Source organism: Phodopus roborovskii, unplaced genomic scaffold (genome assembly GCF_943737965.1).
Source record: "Phodopus roborovskii unplaced genomic scaffold, PHOROB, whole genome shotgun sequence".
NCBI lineage: Eukaryota > Metazoa > Chordata > Mammalia > Rodentia > Cricetidae > Phodopus > Phodopus roborovskii.
In genome coordinates this window covers 1,902,398-1,922,371 of record NW_026126444.1, presented here as the reverse complement: position 1 = coordinate 1,922,371, position 19,974 = coordinate 1,902,398, and the positions used below count along the sequence as shown (strand labels likewise).

Sequence of the window (19,974 nt, the reverse complement as noted above, 5' to 3'; positions counted from 1 at the left end):
TCCACTGTGGCTCTGAGGGACTCTACAATAGAGTGTGGGCCTTGGTTTTCTCTAAAGCATTCATTGTCTCCTTCCCAGAGCCAGGAGGGTAGGGTGGGACCCCTGACAGCACCTCCCAGGTAGAAGAGGCCTCAGGCAGCACCCAAGGGCTCTGTGTTGGGCCAGGCTGCTCCCTCTGGATGCCAGCCCAAACAACCTGGCTTGGGACTGCCCAGACCGGTTTGTAGGCTTCTGTTCCTTGGAGCTGGCTCAGTTAGCCACAGCCTACAACCAACACTACCCCCTTCTTACCCTTTCTTTCTGCTTCTCCCCTTCTCTTGATTCTTCCCTTTTCGATTCTTCTCTCTCAACCCCAGTGTAACTGAGTCTTATCACCCCAGCCCCAAGGTACTGAGCGGCTCACCTTTGTGCTGTCTTGCCCATGTATGTGCCCTTCCTCCCCTGGGCCCCCTGCCAGACCAGTCAGGTTCTAACCAGAAGGTTCCTCTGTACTTATGTTTTTAATGGATATAAAATTATCGATAATAACACAACCAGTACGCTAACAATAACAATTGCCGTTTATTGGGTACTTACCAAACATAGTTTACGTGTTTCGCATGGTTAGCTGCCCACAGCAGACCTGTGAGGTCAATATTATTATCATATTCCTGTAACAGAAGAGAAACTAAGCTGCAAGGGTTCACATTCTGCGCCCAAGGTCACACAGCCAGTGAGTGCCACAGTCAGGAGTCATATGTTGCTTGCCACAAATACATCTGGCTTAGACTTTGAAGCCCATCCTCACTGCCTGACTTTGGACACAGCTCTGTTTGAGAGCCACTGTGTGTGTGTGTGTGTGTGTGTGTGTGTGTGTGTCTGTGTGAGTCTGTGTGTGTCTGTGTGTGTGTGTGCATATAAAATGGAGTTGGAAGAGAGCTCTACCAGACATAAGTGCCTAGACTTTCTAGTCCCCCTTGACACTGATGGTCCCTGGAAGGAGGCATGAAAGGCTAGGGAGTAGATGGAGTTATGAAGCCAACAACTGAAATTTCTGGAACAAGCGCCCCACCACTCACAGGCTTGGCTTGATTCTCTGCTCCTCCTGGCTAGACTCACTGATACTACTTTCCTGGCAGGTTCAAGCCTGCCTGTTCTGAAGGAATTCCCTCTACCAGGCCTGTGCACAGCACGGCATAAAGACATAAGTAAGAGGAGCTTCCACTCAAAGCCCTGGTTCTACTTTGCTTTCTACTGTGGTAATAAATACCATGACCAAAAGCAACTTGGAGAGAAAAGGGTTTATTTTCTCTTATAGCCCACAGTTCATCATGAAGTAAAGTCAGGGCAGGAAGTCAAGGCAGGAACCTGGAGACAGGAACTCAAGCAGATGCTGAGAGGGAAGGAGAATGCTGTTCACTGGCTCTCCAAGGCTTGCTTGCTTTTTCCTTCCTTCCTTCCTTCCTTCCTTCCTTCCTTCCTTCCTTCCTTCCTCCCTCCCTTCCTTTCTTCCTTCCTTTTTCTTTCTTTCTTTTTTCTTCCTTCCTTCCTTTCTTTCTATTTATTTATTTATTTGAAATAGCGTCTTTCCACAAAGTACAGGCTGGTCCAGAACTCATAGAGATCCACCTGCCTCTGCCTCCAGAGTGTTGGGATCAAAGGTGTGCACCATCAAGACCAGTACTGGCTTGTTTTCTTACACAGGACCACCTCACAAAATGGTTTGGATTCTCCCATATCAATTATGAATCAAGAAAATGCCCATAGATGTGCCTATAGGACAATCTAAAGCAGTAGAGGATCCCTCTTCCTGGATGACCCTAGCTTGTGTCATGCTGACAAAACAAAACAAAACAAAAAAACTAGTTACCAATGTCCTCTCCATCTGAGTAGAAACAGTGTAGGCAGCTACTGAGGAGGAGAACATGGAGCCATCTTACACCTGCCTCAACCTGTCCCTCAACCCCTCAAAGCCCATCCATTACCATGTAGTGTGTGTGTGTGTGTGTGTGTGTGTGTGTGTACTCCCTCTTCCTTCTCTGCAGTAGTTCAAGACTTTCCCTCTGTGACCGCTGAACACTGCTACCTCTTAGCACAGAATGGCAGCCTACTCTTAACACAGAGGGGACGTGTGTGTACATGGTGCTGACAATACCATATACTGACCCAGAAAAGGCTTTACCTGACTCCCCAAAGATGAATAAAAACTTACTGTGGGAGGAAGAGAAACTGTATTTGAGGTGGTCCAGATGCACATATAATGGCTGGGAAGGCATCTTAGTGTAACTGAAGAACAACAATTTAGAGTTTAGGATGGAGGTGAATGGCACAGCCAAGTCCATAGCAACATCACTAGACCAAGAAGGCCTTTTCCTTACCGGTAAGTTAAGGAAGTGTCATTTAAAAATAGGCCCCCAAGAGTGGGGTGAGCCCTATCGTAAACTGTGTTCAGTTGCCCTGGGAAATGCAGGCCTGGTAAAATCCTCATGTGGCTTTTGTCCAGTAGGCAGCAGACATCCCAGGTCCCTCTTCCACACTATTGCAACTCTGCCATCTTTACTTGTGTCCCTAGTGTCAGCCTGGTTGAATGATTTGTAAGTAGAAGAGCTTGGTTCATTTCCCTGGGGGGGGGGGGGAAGGAAGAGATGATGGGCAATGGATAGGGGAAAGGATAGAAGACAGGGAGAAGGGGGTAGGGTACGGTGGTCCAGGAGTTGAAGCACAGGTGTTGGAAATGCTACAGTTGGGTGTATAGAGGCTGGAGAATGAGGGAGAAGAGGAGATAGATGTTTCTAGCTTAGTTTCAACTGTTGACACAAAGGCTAAGCCAACTCCCCACAGCAGCAAGGACTCCTGCCGACATCTCAGCTCTTGTTAATAGGAGAGAGACTTAATCTGATGGGTCAGATGCCAATGCCAGGGTGAGGCCAAGTTTACCTGTGAGCAGGGTCACTAAGCGTAAAGGAAAAATGGCATTCAAGAATGTGGCCCTCTGTTCCTCACACCCACACTTGAGTACACTAGCCTCTGCTCCTCCAGCAGCTACTAACTGGAGGAGGAAAGAGCCCAAAGCAAAGGCAAGGTCAGAGACTGGAGAAGAGTGCTAGGCAGATGCACACCAACACCACCATGTATCTGGTTGCTGCAGCCTACAGTGGCTTTGCCCCTTGGGAATCCTAGGGACAGAACAGGGAGTGACCAGGCAAAGCTCTCCTGCAGTGGCTCCCACTAGGTCTCATCAGAATGCCTGCCTTTATTTCTGACAGCTCAGACAAAGTGAAGGCAAGGCTGGGGGGATGAAGGGCGGTATTTTCAGGGCAGTAGCTGAAGAGAGTGTGGTGCCTTCCAGGCCAGAAACTGGCTCTGGGGAGCAAAGAACCGGCCCCCATCCTCTCCCAGTGAGTCAGTGCGGAGGAGCTGGGTGTGGCCCCTGAAAGAGCCAGGTTTCAGTTTAGAGAGGCCACAGGGAGGGAAGGAGGCCCAGACACATGGCTGTGGGACTGAAGGACTCCCAAGCCAGACTGCTGCTATCTGGTAGCTGTGTAACCTAGGGCGTCCACTGCTGCTCTGAGCCCTAGTTTCCCCAGTAGACACCTCCTGGCTGGAATGGGGGGATGGGAAGGGAAGAGTAATTAAGCCTGGCCATAGGTATCTGTGACAGCCCTTAGTAAGCCATACATCTCTGCAGGAATACAGAGGCGTCATCATTTTTGTTAGTCCCCTGGGAATGAAAACACAGGACACCTCTGATAAGCATTTGTTAGTGTCCAGCCCCACCTACCTCCTCTAGTTTGTCTTCCCTCCAGCTCCAGGAAAACACCATTCCTGTTCCCTAAGGTCCAGCCCCACGTTTGTTTTTTAGCATGCTTTTAATTTTAATACTTACAAGGCTGATACATTTTAGAAGGTATCAGAGTGCATCTGTCTGTGCATCTACCCACGTCCTCTTCCTATGGTTCCTATCTCTCCTTGGCTTGAATCAAAACCTGAAATCTACAGTGTCTATGCTTTCTCCTCATTGGCTGTGTCACGTCAGCTTGGGCCCTTTGAGATGGAATGTTGCTTCCATTGGGAGCTCTGATTGTGATAACAGCTCTAAAGCGTTACCCAGCAGCAGCAGCAGCAGCAGCAGCAGCCGCCGCCAAGATGCTGAGGGCCTCCCAGAAGAAGAGCTTGGGACTAAGTTGATAGCAGTTAGGTATGTGATGAAAATAGACAAATAAAAGTTATGCTATTTTTTTATTCAGTACTGGGTGCTAACCCCAGGGTTGTGCATATCCGAGGTAAGTGCTCTATCACTTAGCTGTATCCTTTTTGCTTTTGAAGCAATATCTAAGTGACCCAGACTGGACCCAAACTTACGATTTTCTTGCCCCAGTGTCCCTCACAGCTGAGGTTAGTGGCCTGAACCACCATGGTTGAGCGAGTTGATAGCAGGATTTTTTTTTTTTTTTTGTCTTATGACTTGGCTGGGCATCTGGAGGCTAATGCCAGCCACCAGGAACCCAGTGAAAAGGATAACTCCCTGGATCTAGACCCTTCCAATTGGAGTGGATCAAGGGCAAGGGGAATCATTTCATCTAAAGGTGACAGAGTGAGGTGCTATGCAAGCCTGCTTTGCCCAATGTGATGACCAAGTGACTTTTGACTATTTAAGTTTAAATGAGATCAAATTAATATTTAGTACCTTAGTCATCTTAGCAACTTCCTAGTGCTCAAGGGCCATTTAAAAATGGCTCATAGGAGCTGGCAAGATGGCTCAGTGGGAAAGGGAGCTTTCTTCCAATCTTGATGCCCCAAGTTCAGACCCTGGGACCTATAAGGTAGTAGAAGAGAATCAGCTCTCCCCTAAAGTTGTGCAGTTGTGCTCTGAGACCCACAAGCATACTGTGGCACATATGCTGGTGAGGGTGAACACACACACACACACACACACACACACACACACAGAGGTAAATATTAAAAAAAAAAGGAGGCATCTTTTGTTTATATGGGGCTGAAGAGTTGACTCTGTAGGTCAGAGTACTTGCTATACAAGCATGAGGATCCACGTTTGGGATCTTAGGCACCCACATAAAAAGCCAGGGCTTGGCAGCACACATCTATAACTCCACCTTTGGGGATGGGTGGAGCAGGAAGCAGCTGGATTCTTGGGGCTTGATGGTCAGGTGGTATAGCTGAAAAATCCCAAGCTTCAGGATCAGTGAGAGACCCCATCTCAAAGGAATAAGATAGAGTGAGAAAGAAGGATGCCTAATGGCTTCTACACACGTGTACACGGTGTTTGTACCTACAGCATGGGCTCCCCCCATACACCAGATCTATTGCTGCAGAGACTTCTATTGGACACATTGATTTTATTCTCACGGTTGGAACAGAAGCAAAGGCAAAAAGTATTCTAAGAAAGAGTAAGTGCTGTGTAGCTATTTTCTCTAGACTAAATCATTACCTCCTGCAGGGAGAAGGGCACCTCATAAGACTCAGAAAGCTAAGGCAACTTTATAAGGTGTTTGCGCTCAGAAAGTTACAGGCAGAAAACAGTTGCAGGCGGCTGGGGTTGGGTGTGGAGATCCAGGGCTGCAGCTCTCGTGAGCTGTTGCCTGTGCTGAGGTGGCTTTCTGGTGCTACAGCTGCCTTTGAATCCCTTCTCTCAAATGAATGACATCTGTTCATGTGTCCCCAGCAAAAGTCATATATCAGTAAGGGACAGGGAGCTCATGAGAGATGTCTAGTAGGAGTGAGCTCAGCTTGGGTGACCCAAGGGCAGGGTGTATTAGAGAGGAGGCAGCAGGGTGAGCAGGCACTATAATAAATGCCCTCTTTTGCTCTCTGTGTACCCTGGGTTCGCCTAGACGAGCCATTCTATCAGAGCCATGGGTGTTTCCCCAAAGCAGTATACATAACCTTCAGGGAAGAAATGGCTCCTCAGTTAGGAAATCTACACCCAGGCTGCCAGCAGGCAAAGAAGAGGCACTATCTACTTCCAGATGGGACCTCTCCTGTCGAGACTCGGGGCTAGATAATAGGTGTTTGCAATGGAGATCTAGGGCTTAGATATTGAGGCAGAAATCCCTAATACGATGTGCAACAGAAGGAAAAGACTGGCAGAAAACAGAGATTTGGGACTCAGTTGCAGACACCTGAATCCTTTTGTCACTTCCACTTCTGGATTAAAAGCTTAAGTTACTTATACTTGCTCATTTAGTTCATCAAGATTCAGTGATGGGAGTTGCTAATTATTTGCCTGGAGACAAGTCCTTAAGTATGAGCAAACTGAACACATATTTGAAATAATGTTTATGGCCTGTGCTCAAGAAAGAACAGAGGGACAAAGGGAAGACCCAGCACTTGGGAAACCACCCCTTAAATTGTGTCATGTAATTTATATGTTTGTATATTTATATCTTAATTCTACCATCATCTTCCTTTTCTTCAAACTGTATTTCAGGAGGCAGGTCAAGCTTCAGGCAGGGCCAGATCAAGGTAGTTAGAACAAATTGTCATCACAAGTCTGTTTCCTGTGTCTCTTGATTCTGCATCCCTGTGTGTTGGCATCACCCTCAGGCTTTCTCCATATGTCGTCAAAGTGGGCCTACAAGAAACAGTGCACAGCCACCAGATGCCTCAGCAACTCCAATGGAAAGAAAGTGCTGCATGAATTCCACAGCTAACCTTCGCTGGCCTGACCATTTTTGAGCCAGTGACAAGGCTCTAGGGAGTTGAGGAATTGAAGATTGCATCCCTGTGATTGGCCATACCTGCTCACGTATCCCACACCTGAGGCAGAAGATTAAGTCAGACTCTTCTGGACCAGTGGTTCTTAACCTGTGCGTTGAGACCTCCCTCGCAGAGGCCACATATCCAATATCCTGCATATCAGATATTTACATTACAATTCATAACAGTAGCAAAATTACAGTTATAAAGTAGCAATGGAGTAATTTTATGGTTGGGGGTCACCACAACATGAGGAGCGGAGTTAAGGGATCTAAGCATCAGGAAGGTTGAGAACCACTACACTTTTAAGCCCTTGAGTCGAGACAGAATGGTTCTGCATGCTAACTCAAGGAAGGAAAATGGACATTAGCTGGGTAGAGACCATAACTGTCCACTCTGGAAAAGATTAAATAGACATGTGGGAGCTGGAGAGAGCTCAGTTGGTAAAATGTTTGCTTGTACTGCAAGGATGAGGACCTGAGTTTGATTTCCAGACCCATACTAAAGAAAAATGTAAAAGCCAGCAGTGGTGGCAAGTGCTTGTAACTCCAATATTGGGGAGGTGGGTCCCTTGGCCTCATTGGTCAGCCATCCTATCCCAATCAGCAAGTTGCAGGACAGTGAGAGAGTGTTTTAAGTGGACATTGTCTGAGGAATGACATGCAGTTGATCTCTAGTCTGTGTGCACATGTGCACATCCATAAACCCATGAAAGATGAAGCTGATATGTGTGGAGCATTTGCATTACATAATAACCTCAAGGAATATTACAGAAAGGTAAAATTACAAAGGAGGAAGTAGGGACCCATAGTCAAGTGCAATCTTCTTTTGAGGGAGGAAAAAGGAATCCAATGGGATTCTGGCACAACTTCATTGAACCTCAATCCAGGAAACAAAGGATTGGGTCAAATGATACATTTCTAGAAGTTCCTTAGAAACAAGGTTAAAGGTTATGTAATCAATGATATGTTTACACTGGAGGGGGGAGGTCTACAGGAAATGTCAGGGTATGTTGACAGCACAAAACTCCTGAGTAGAGATGGGAGGTGCAGGAGAAGGAGCTTGTGAGCTGAGGCCAGGGGCAGAGAAGTAACATGAGGGGTAACATGGAGATGGCAAGGAGGCGATGCTATGGGTCCTACTCTGGATGATCTTATATAGTTAAGGTGAAATCACTGCTTATAGCCCAGGAGAAGATCTGGAAGCCAGTCTAAGACTCTACTGAGGGTCTCCCTGATGGTTCTAGGCAGAGATGCATGAGAAATATTGGTGCCTTAGTCCATTCAGGGTGCTTCAACAAAATAGCACAGACAACACAGATTTCTTTTCTGTAGTACCAGGAGGCTGGGAGGTTCAAAATGAAGGTGTTTGGTGAGGGCTTCTGGTGACACCTTGCTGTGTCCTACCATGACCAAAAGGGCAAGATACTTTATAAGTGTCTCTTGTATTTTTGGTTGTGAGCCTAGCCTTTAAAAGCTGAGCCATCTCTCTAGCCCTATAAGTGTCTCTTGCAAAGACACTAATTTTACTCAAGGAAGCAGAGTCCTTACAACATAAGCACCTCCAAAAGGCCCTGCCTCATGAAATTTGAAAGGACACAGGTCATAGCAACAGGGTTCTGATGATGACTCGTTTAAGGATAAAAATGTCATTTAGGAGTGATGCATTGGGAGCAGAGGAAATAGCTTGGTTGGTAAAGTGTTTGCCATGCAACCATGAGGACTTGACTTTAATCCCTAGAACCTGTACAGAAAAGCCAAGCATGGCAGTACACACCTGTAATTCCAGTGCTGGGGAAGTTAAGAACACAGGCTCCCTGGGACTTACTGGCTACTCCTTCTATCTCAGTCAGATAGCTCGTCTCAAAAATCAGGTAAACTGACTAAGGAAATAACCCTATCAGTCTCTGGCTTCTACATGCATACACATACGTACACACAAATGCTTACACACAAATGGATAAAAAAGAATGGTACATTCACATGCAGGCAGCTCTGGCAGACTCATTATTTGTTAAGTGGCATGGGGAGGGGAGTCCAAGAAAAGGCTACTAAAATCTTTGAGGGGTTGGTTCTAGACTTTAGATAAAACAGTTAGGGAACTTAGGGTCTGAAGGCAACAACTGAGAAAGGGTGGCTGTTGGAACATAGTCCTGTGACTGTGAAATCCAAGTTTGCTGACTAAATGTTGAAATTCTGAGGCTGTAACTTTAGTGACAAGACCTGTTGTTAAAGTGATGCCTGGATATCTAGTTTCTGAAATGTAGGAATTCCGATGTGATTCAGGATGGCACTGTCATAAGCCATTAGATCCAAACAGCCCCAACTGTGGGAATTTGGGCTCTCCTCACCTTTCACTTCCTCATCTCAAAGAGAAAATAACATAGTGTCCCTTACAGAAGCACTGGGAAGAATAAGTGGGACCCTGTGGCCATTCAGCAGCATGTGATGAGTGCTTGCTACTCACCAATCCCGGGCTAGGTGCTGAGTGGGGATAAACAGATAGTAAGAAAATGTCTGGACTTAGTGGAGCCTGGAGTTCAAAGGGAGAGAAGGCTCTGAAAAGATGTTCATAAGATGGGTGGCTTTGAAAGTTGTGATGCTCCAAACTGACATCATGTAGTGCACCTGCTTTAGTTCCTGCTTGGCTGACATATACATATATACTATACTATACTATACTATACATACATACATACTTAGTATATATACACAGTGGCTTAAGACAACATGAAATGTTATTTTACCTTTACCATTCTGGAGCCTAAGATGGATCTTATAGGCTGAAGTCAACATCGCATTCCTTCTAGACTCTATGGTATAACTCACTCCTTTTTCAGTCTTCTAGAGCAGTGGTTCTCCACCTCCCTAATGCTGCAACCCTTTAATAAGTTCCTCACATTATGGTGACCCCAACCATGAAATTATTTCATCGCTACTTCATAACTGTAATTTTGTTAGTGTTATGAATTATGCAACTATCTAATACGTGACCCCCCAGGAGGTTGTAACACACCTCAGACAGTTGTTGCCTTGCCACAGCTCCTTCCCTCACTCTGATCCTCCTGTCTCCCAATAAAGTCCCCTTTGACTCCACTGGTTATGACAATGAAGTAATTCCCCCACTTTTTAACTGCCACATATGCTGAAATCCAACAGTGCAAGTGTAAAATGCAAAGGTGGACATCCTTGAGCGGCTATTATTCATTCTACTGCAGCATTCCTGGAGATGTCCTCAGAAACCGGTCAGCTGACCCAAGCTACATCAGCTTGTGAATAGTACCTGTCAAATCTGTCAAGGAGGTGAGAGCTCATTGTAGATGCCTCCAGAGTATACTGTCACATGGGTGATTCCCATAAAATCATAGAGTGAATGCTAGGCAGCTCTCAGACCCTGGGCAAGCATATTACATACCTAAGCTCCAAAATCCATCTAAGTGAATGGAAATAAATAGAACTGTCTGAGAACGTTGGAATGAGGATTAATGAAGATGCAAAGGATGAAATCACCTAAGGCAATGCCAGGTTCTCAATAAATATCTGTTCTGGAATGACTCCTACATTCGGCCCTTGTCTTCTCTGTTTTGCTGAGGCCACTGCTTCTCCAACTCAAAACTGCCACTTGCTTGCCAATCAGTATTATTACGGGCTCTGGAGTCGGGTCAATGAGTCTGTATGTCAGTCTCTTCAGCTCTCTAAACCTCAGTTTCCTTCTTTGTATAACGGGGATAATTACCTTATATGCCAGCAGGCTAAATTGAAATGTATGGGAAGGGCTTAGTGTAGTGTAGGCACAAAATTAGAGCCTAATAAACAGTAGCATTATTCTCCCCAAAGGCCTGGCCTCCTTTCAGCCTCATTTCCCACATTCCTCATTCTGCAGCACGGGACACCCCCATTTGTCTGTGGGCAAATCCCGAACCTGTGGGCATTGCTCGTCAGCAATTTGCTCTGTCTCCAGCTGGCATTCCCTCGGTCTCCAGTTTCCTCCACGTGTCCTATGCAATTCATTCTCATGGCCCCAGTTCTACTTTGCTTCCCAGAAGTCTGTCCAACCTTGACCAACCTTCTCAGTAGCAATTGTTTATGCAAGCCCTTGCCTCAATTCTGGGCATGAGCGAGATCCTTGAAGCAGGGTGTCTCCTATGGAGTACGGAAAAGTACTTCCCTTCCTCACAGGCCTCAATTTTCTTATTTGGAATGAGTCCATTGGAGCGGAAGGTTAAAGCTGCAGTCATAGCTGAGATTTTCAAACTGATAGAATTTACTTAAGTAGCAGGGGCCCTTCTAGGTCATCTACTCCACATCTTCTGCAGAAGGGGAAACTGAGTGTTGTGATTTGGTTTTTCTTTCATCAAGAGAAGTGTTGTTCTTTGCCCCAGGAACAAGTTTTCCCAGGAAGGAGGCAGCCTTGTTTTCTTCATCCGATCAAGGAGGGAGAGACTTTCAACTTCTCAGGGGGTCCTGCGCGCCCGGAAACACGTGTGTGCTCACCTACGTGTATGCACGTGAGCGCACCTACAGCAGCAGGGGGCACTCGGGCCGGCAGGGGGCAGCACAGGCCCGGCGCAGCCCCGGGGGAGGAGGGCGTGCTGCAGTGCCGGCGGTGGCGGCGGCTGGAGGTGCAGCCCTCCCAGGTGGGAGGCGGGGGCTGCGGGCGCAGGAAAAGGCGCCCCGAGAGCGGGTGCTTGGCGGGGGCCTCCTCGGGCCGGGCACGGCGCGAGTGGGAGCGAGCGCGCCAGGAGCACGCAGGCGCTCTGCTCCGGCTGGCCCTCGGCCGGCGCGCGGCGCGGGAGCAGCCCGCAGCCGGGTCCCCCTGCAGCGCTCTTCGGGGGGGCGGGGGGAGGAAGATCGGCTACGCAGTAGCCGGCACCGACCGCCCGCCCCTTCCAGCGCGTAGAGGCGACAGCAGCGGGACGGTCCCCCGAGCCGATCGTGCGCTCTCTCTTCTGCGCGGCTACTCGCGGCGGGCGCTGGCTGGGCCGACGCGCCCCGCTGGCGGCCGGAGCGCGGCCTCGGCCTCGGCTGGGGCGGGAGCGAGCCCCGGGCCGCAGCCCGCGGGAGGCGGCGCGGCTGGCACTGACGGCGTCGCCGGGCGCTCCCGGGCGGCGGCGCGGCGGTAGCGCAGGGGGCGGAGGCAGGGGGCGCCCCCGGCCAGGATGCTGCGGTTCCTGCGCCGGACCTTTGGCCGCCGCTCCATGCAGCGCTACGCGCGGGGCGCGGCGGGGCGCGGGGCCGCCGGGCTGGGGGACGAGCGCGACGGGGGGCCGCGAGGGGGCCCGGCCGCCGCCGCCACCTCCTCGGTGCTGCCCGCCGCGCCCGGGGGCAGCGTGTTCCCGGCCGGCGGCGGGCCCCTGCTCACGGGCGGCGCGGCCGTGCACATCTCCGCCTCTGGAGCGGCCAAGGCCACCCTCTACTGCCGTGTCTTCCTGCTCGACGGAACCGAAGTGAGCGTGGACCTGCCGGTGAGTGACTCGGCGGGGCACTAGTAGCCTGCACTCCTTGGGGCAGAGCCCCCTGCCTCAGTGTTTCCCTCTGGGAAGCTGCCCGGGCCGCTCTTCGGGGACCCCTCCCCCAGCTTCTTCCAGTGCTCCCCAGCCTGGAACCCTCCCGGACCACCAAGCCGGCGTAGGCTGCGGGGCCCGGTCTTTGGCACCTTGCACCGCAGGGTTGCGTCTTTTTGGCGCCCACCTAGGTTTTTGGGCCTCACCCCTACCCCATTGCACACGGTCCCCACGTCCGGTGTACCCTTCTCTTGGCGCAGGTGGCCAGCATTCCCTGTCATTGCTGGCCTTCCATGCTGGGTTAAATATATATATATATATATATATATATATATATATATATATATATATTTTTTTTTTTCCAAGCGATGCTGGACTGCTCCAGGGTTTGTGTCAGGCCTTGATGAGACACTGGAGAAGAAACCCCGGAAGGTGCCCCAAGTTTGGGAAGAGGGTTAGGGAACAGTTTTGCCTCTCTGCCCTCTGTGGACCCCCTCTGGATGTCCCCCACTCCTATCCCAACGAGTCCCCTGGCTCACAACCTCGCAGGGGGTGGAGCGACTTGGGAGACAACTCTCAGGCCAGGTCAACTTTGAACGGGCAGAAACCTTGGGGTGCTGGGAGTTGGCCCCAGCTCCCTCTGGACTGGTTTACGCACTGCCTCCCACACCTGGCAGAAGTGCAGGGCATCCCCGGGTGGCAGCGCTGGGGCCTGTGTCCCAGCCACATACCCACAGGTGGTTGCACCCGGGCCCAGTTCCAGTGGCAAGCTAGGCCAGCGGCAGTATCTCCAGCTGGGAGTCCAGCTACCAAAAGAGCCTTTCTGGCGGAAGGGGCCAGTCAGATCCAATCAAACCGATGCCTAACGGGGCGCCCACTGTGCACTCGGCGCTGCGGCAGACGGTGCCTTTGGGAATCTTTGGGCATGACTGAAGAAGACGCTGCAATAATTGAGCTTTAGATGAGTTACAGATTGTCCGGAGCGTTTAGGCCTTGATGGGTGGCAGGAATCTTTTTTGGACTTAAAGAACTCTTAACCTACCTGGCCTGGGCTCTAATGCTTCTTCGTGTGGGTCTAATTTGGAGGCTGTTTCAATCTGTGGCAGTTTAATTTTTGTGGTTCTTGTGCTCCATAGGAGAGCATTTTGTCATAACAATATCTTTGCGGGGCCTTTTCATAGAAAAGGTGCCAACATTCCCCAGCCCAGAGCTGTTGTCTTTTAAAAAGCATTCTTGTCACTGCTCCCCAAGAATGAGGCTCTCCAGCTCTGTTGCAGCTGGGAGAGGCAGCCTGAGATCGGGGAGCAGAGGCGAGGTGAGTGGGCAGCTTGGGTTGGGAGAGGATGTGGCGCAGTTTGCATCTGGCAAAGGAATGCTATCCTTGGGAACTTTGTCGTTCTCCTTGCCGGGTGGTTTTCTTGTCTGTCCCCCAGGGATAATTGGCTTATAAAATGTATTGCTACTGTCAGGTTGCTGCGACAGGCGTAAGTGGTGTTTCTGAGATGAAAAATTGCAGACGGAGTAAAGTGCCTGTGTGCTAAAGAGATCCAAACAGGCACACACGAACAGGTTGGGATGCTGACTTACTGCGGCTGTTGGGGCCGTGGGGGAGGGGAACACAGGCAGGCGTCCTGAAAGGTTTCTTCCCTTTTATAAAAGGGCACAGAGGAATCCCTCCGCCTCGGGTTTCCTTATGATGACAGATGTTTCTGATGCCTTTTTAAAAGATATGTGATTTAGTGAACCCCGAGCTTTATTTATACATGCAGAGGTAAAACTGTGCGCCATGTCCACAGACAAATAAAAAGCAAATACTGGCTTTATCGCGTTGAGCCTTCAGGGAGGAAAGATGAAGAAAAAAATCACCAGTGAACATGGCTCATTGATTTAAAGATGTATTCGATATTAGACTTGCATCACTCAGTCTCCTCCACCAGTCTTCCCTGAGCTGAGTATTAGTTCTGTAATTAATTTTCTTAGTTACAAGGGTTAGCGCCAGGCAGCCGGCTGCCCTGTGAATTTAAAGTGTTTGTGCTGTTCCCTTAGACCTGCTTTACCCTCTTACCTTTCTGTGCCTCCTTCTAGGCATTTGACCCTACCACCGTTTCTGGGTTTTTGCTACTTCCTGGGCTCTGGCCTTGCCTGGCTGCTTGTTACACAGACAGAATTTACCTTTGACCTGATAGCCTCTAAGCTCCCTTCTATATTGGATCATTTCCACAGAGACCTGGGGACCTGGCCAGTCTATGACTCCTTTGTAATTAAAACCCTCGGGTGGCCTTTGTTTCAAGAATTCCTTTACTCACTGTACAAAAGTGGTTATGTGTTGTCATAAACCTTTTTATTAGCCCCTCTTAGGACAGACACATGTGTTCTAAAATGGCCTCAAACATAGTTAACACCCTCAGTATGACCAGGCTGTGGCACCTCAGTGCGGTTACTCATAATTTATGGGGTGTCTTGAATGTGCTAAGCTACTTGCTGTGAACACAGAGGTCAGTGAGGTATGCCCTGGAGGCTCTTGGAAGACACATTTGGAAAGATGGTTTTGTATTCTGAGTGATGCTAATAGGAGAAACACTCCCCAGTGGAACACTCCAGAAGGTTAAGATGGGGTGTGTGAGGTGTGGGGTCAGAAGGACTTTCTGAAGTTTTTGATGGTTGAAATCATAGAATCTTACATTACTGTCACTTGGCAAAGCCATGGCCCAGTTGTGATAATTAGTGAAGTTGCCACTGTCATTTTCCTAGTGCGTCCCCTCCAACAGACTTGGAGTTGGGTGGTCTGGTTGGTTGAATCTGCTAGCATTCCTGAATGCTCTGAATCCTTCATGTAGCTAGTCAGTGCTTTCTTGGTTGTGGATAAAGCATGAACAAGAATGTATTTTAAACCCCACCTATAACATGCAGTCCAAAGCAAGCTTGGTGCCCAACTCCAGCTTCCAGGTGACACCCAGAGGGCCACCCTGAGCCATGCCATGGAGGGAACCTCCCACCTGTTAGTTGAGGCATGTGCAGCCTTCGGGTGCGGTCTGGTCTGAGGGAGCCAGGCATTTGGCTTATATGAATGTGGCTGCAGGTCCCACTGGTTGATGTGCTTGGCAACGGCTCCCACTGTTGATTCCTATTAGTTCTCTTGTTGACTAAACCCCTGGCGTGGCTTGTGCTTGGGCCACTTCTGCTCAGCCCCGCCTCTGTTGCCGTGTGTGTGTGTGTGTGTGTGTGTGTGTGTGTGCGTGCGCACGCACGCACGTGTGCGCGTGTGCCTTGATCTTGCCAGTTAGCACTCCCACCATGCCTTGCAGGGGGAAGGCTGGCCAGTGTGGAATTTGGCACAATTGCTCTCACTGTATCTGGAACTTGGCATTGACTCATTAGGGTATGGTGTAAACGTGGAGAATTTCAGCGTTACCTTATAACCTTACAGCTTGACTGTGTCACCTTGGGCAGCTCCAACTCTGAGTGTTTGTTTCCTTGTCTTGTTTTTTTTGGGGGGGGGGGAATGAAATGATTAAAAGCAAATTACAATGCCTCTTGAAAGTTTTAATTTTATAAACTGCTCATCTTTTTTGTTTTTGTTTTTTTGTTTTTTGTTTTTTTTGGAATGTGGAGAAGTTGTTTGAAAAATTGTAATATGGACTTTAGAAAAACAAAAGTGAGCTTTACCAGGCAGGTTTCCCATTGCTTGGCTGGATGCTATATAAGGGGTGGTTTTTTTTCTTTTTTTGTTTTTGTTTTTTAAGTTTCACTCTGGAAGAGAAAAGACGCCTCCATACAGGCTCTTGGGTATAGCATCATATGCCTTGTTTTGGAATTGAATTGGAATTGAAAGCCATCTCCATCCAGTGTATGTATGGATAAATTCAGAGGGTATAATGTCACTCCCCGAAGAGCTGGAATAGGCTACTCCGGGAAGGCATAGAGCAAGCTAGGTTGTAGGATGTTGGCATTATTGCCACTTGTCTCACTCATGCAGATAGGGGTGAGATGTATTTCTGACAATCATAAGGCAGGGTTACTCATTCCATGTAAAATTGTAGCAGAATGACTCTAACTTCAACATATGTGAAGGGAAGAGGGAAGTTCATCTGGTCTTTTTTTTTTAAAGATGGTTTCACTGTGTTGCCTAGCTTGCAACTCCCAGTGATGCTCCACCCTCAGCCTTTCTAGGTGCTGGGACTGCAGGTTAACTGTTCTCAATTCATCTGGAGAAGAGTGGGTCATGTTTGTATTTGAGTGCCTGCCTTTATTCCTTCTTTCCTTCCTTCCTTCTCTCTCTCTCTCCCCCGCCCTCTCTTCTCTTCTCTTCTCTTCTCTTCTCTTCTCTTCTCTTCTCTTCTCTTCTCTTCTCTTCTCTTCAAATAAAAATTTCAGAGTCTCTGGAGCTGGAGAAGCTTCAGCAGAGGACCTGGGTTTGATTCCCAGTGTGTCTACCTAGCAGCTTACAACCATCTGTAACTCTGGTTCTAGGGGAATCACAGCAGAGACATACATACAGGCAAAACACCTATACTAATAAAATTAAAAATTAGAAAAAAGAAATCCAGTTTACTGATAGTATTCCAGGCTCAGTATTTCAGGGAACTGAGCTCCTGGCTGTTCACAGCCCCCCACTGCAGGTGATGCTGATAACTGCTGTCCCTCACACCTTCCAGTACACACTGACTCTGGTGACAGCCAGAAGCAACTGCACTGTGCATTAAACCCACCCTGGGTGTGCATGCATGTGTGTGTATGTGGTAGAGGTAGGGCAGTCTCTGGCCTGGGTCTTGGCCTGTGCTTCAGAGAGCCTGCTTTTGCTGTAGTGGAGTGGAGGCTTGGCTGGAGGATGGACTTGATGCCAGCTGTGCTGTGGCTATACAACTGGTGAAGGGTGATGAGGGTGTGGCTGGGAGAGGGGGGCAGAGGGCCTGGGGACGGGGTCAGTTTACAGGGAGAGTCAGGTGAGTATGTGGGGGAAGGACAAGGTGCCAGTGTGGAGCACATGTGAAGGCTAGGCCTCCCCTCTCCCTTCGTTGTGAGAAGAGTGAGGGAACGCAAAGGAAGCCCCCAAAGTCTGGCTGCCGCTCTGGTCCAGGTCTTTTCTTACAAATAGATGTTGGTGCCTTTGGCACACTTGCCCCATCCTTTGCCACACCCTTCATCGGGCCTCTGGGGAGCCTTTGGTGTCTGTACACATGTGTTGTTTCTGTAAAGGGCGCCTTTATTATATAAACGGTGAGCTGAGTTGGGAGTGGGGGGATGAGTGGTAGGCATCTTTCCTGGTAGGATGTGACAGAGAGTAGATCCTTGAAGCTGGGCACACACTCGTCAACATGAAGAAGGGAGTGGCTGGTGAGTGGGGGCTCCCCTGGTCTCTTCCACGGCCAGTAACATGACCCTCCAGAGGCACAAGGCTCTGAACAAACATTAACTTGCTAAGTATTTCCATGTGTATAAACTCACAGATTTCTGTCCCTCGTTTTGAAATAGCAGGCCACGGGAGTGAGCTTTCCCCTTACATTCTTGTGTGGAAACTTAGAAAATTTCTATCCTGGTAACCACAGAGAGATCCTCCTCCTTCTCCAAAATGTGTTCTTCCCACCGCTGGACCTCTTTGGCTGGCTGGCTGCAGATGTCCCCTTCCGCTATTCTCCTCTACCCAGAGGGAAAACCCTATTCAAAAGGGGTCTACACTCTGTCCATCACCCTGCTGGATGGCTTTCTACTGCCAGGGTCACCTGCTGATTCATCATCCCCTTTCCACAGGCTCGTGTGTAGGTCAAACCCCCTCTTTCATCTCACATTTAGAACAGGTTGCCAGCAGAAGGATTAGAAAATGTGGAGAAGCCAGAGATGTGAAGACAGATTCTCAGATTTCATGAGAGGTTGGAACCACTGGTAACATTGTGCTGTGCCTCCATCTTCACTTTTTAAGCTTTATATTTACATGGAAGTGTATATTTTGTGATGAACTTGAATGGGCCAGTTGGGAAGGCACTGTTGACCCTGGTCTTCCAGTGATGCTGTGAACCACATTCCAGGCATGTATTGCAGCGTGGTTGGTCCTCTGAACTCACTGCCTGGCTGAGAAGCCAGCTGGGAGCTCTGTCTCCCACCTTTCTTCCTATTGGCAGGGTAAAGGTTTTAGTGATACTGTCTCCAGTTCCTTGCCTCAGGAATTAGCTGGGAGAGAGCCATGGTTAGTTTTAATCTTTAACTGACACAATGTAGAACCATTTGGGAGGAGCTCTCAGTGAGGGATTGTCTGGATCAGGCTGGCCTGTGGACCTGTCTCTGGATTGGGAGGGGGTGGGGTGGAGAGGTGGAGTGGGGGGGGTTGGGGGTGCCTTGCTTATGTTAATTTGATGCAGGAAGACCAGCCTAAATGTGGACAGCAATTTGGGTCCTGAGTTGGAGAAGAGAAGAGAAGCAGCTTAAGTAGGAAGCATACTTGGATCCATTCTCTCTCTGCTCTTGACTGTATGTGCCTGGGATGAATTGCTTCAAGTTGTGAATTAAAACAAATCCTTCCTCTTCCTAAGCTGTTTTTTATTTCTTAACCTGACAGCTAAGCCCGACTCTGTCCTGTGAAACACAGGATAACTAGGGCCAGCCTTTGTGAGCATTCTGAATGATAACCCCAGGACACCTGAGCACAGAGCCAGGCAACAGTGATGTGGTTCACAGCATCACTGGAAGTCCAGGCAACAGAGACTAGGATAGGGAGGTGGCAGTCTTCGCCTGTCTGAAATGCCTGTAAAAGCCTTGCCTGTGTCCCCTGCACCCCAGTGGCTCCAATCTTGGACCTTCTGCAGCCTCTGTGCTCCCTCTCCAGCTAACTGTATCATCTCACCTGGTTACTTGGTTTTATTGTTCGTTTATGAAAATCACTTTCCAATGTGTTTCAGCTTGTGTAAGGCAAATTTTCTGTAGTCAACAAAGGCCTATGGAACTCTTCCAGTGTGTTGGAGAGGGGGAATGGTGTTTCTTGAGTTCCTAGTCGGTGGTAGACATGTATCCCCACAGGGAGCAGCACAAGGGGGGAGCCACTGAGCTGTGTGGTAGAGTTGGAAAAGCTTTGATGCCCATGGTGACTGGGGCTGTCCCAGAGGGTACAGAGCAGTACAGCTGTTGTATTTCACTGGAAGGTACCTGGGCAGCAGGTGCAAATGCATTCAGAATGGGAGGGGGAAGGGGAACTTACTCACTCCTTGGGGGTATGGAGGACTGTGAACTTGGAACTCTGACTGTGTTCCTGAGTCTTAAAGGAGTGTGTGAGGGACTTTTGAAGTACATGAGAGCCTGGATCTGTGCTCAGGGGTCCTGGGTTCTGGGATGATCCTTCTGGAAGCTCAGAAAGACTGGCTGTTTTTCCCAGAATTTTACAGGAGAGTCCAGCTTAGCTGGGAAGTTAAGAAGCCTGCCGGAAGCCACACAGCTAGCAAGGTTCAGTTTCAGGCACAGAGTGTTTGGAGGAAATGTTGGTCTGAGAACTCTGGCAGCTCACCTGGGCATGGGATGGGTGAATGGCTCTGAGCCTGTCCCAGTGGTCCATAGGTGCGTTGGTACCCCAGAGTCTCATATGAAGGCCACTTGGCACCTCCAGAACTTGGGCTCACACCTTTGGTAGAGGGTTGAATGCAGTTTCTCAAAGATACAATCTGACTGCAATTCTTCAACACCTCGGTCAAAAGCCGTCTTTATAAAGATGTGTCTAGTAGAACAACAGTAAAACTGTCATCAAGAAAACCATTTCTGGGGCTGGAGAGATGGCTCAGTGGTTAAGAGTACTG

General features: G+C 49.0%; 1 protein-coding gene across 1 annotated transcript in view; it reads left to right on the top strand.

The window, feature by feature from the left end:
• Nucleotides 1–11,843: 11,843 nt before the first annotated feature.
• The window catches only part of Epb41l4b (erythrocyte membrane protein band 4.1 like 4B), a 142,546-nt gene continuing 134,415 nt past the window's right edge, over nt 11,844–19,974 (top strand). Inside the window, 1 exon segment of the mRNA XM_051187838.1 lies at nt 11,844–12,160. Within this exon segment, the coding sequence (XP_051043795.1) occupies nt 11,855–12,160 (306 nt within the window). The 5' untranslated portion in view covers nt 11,844–11,854.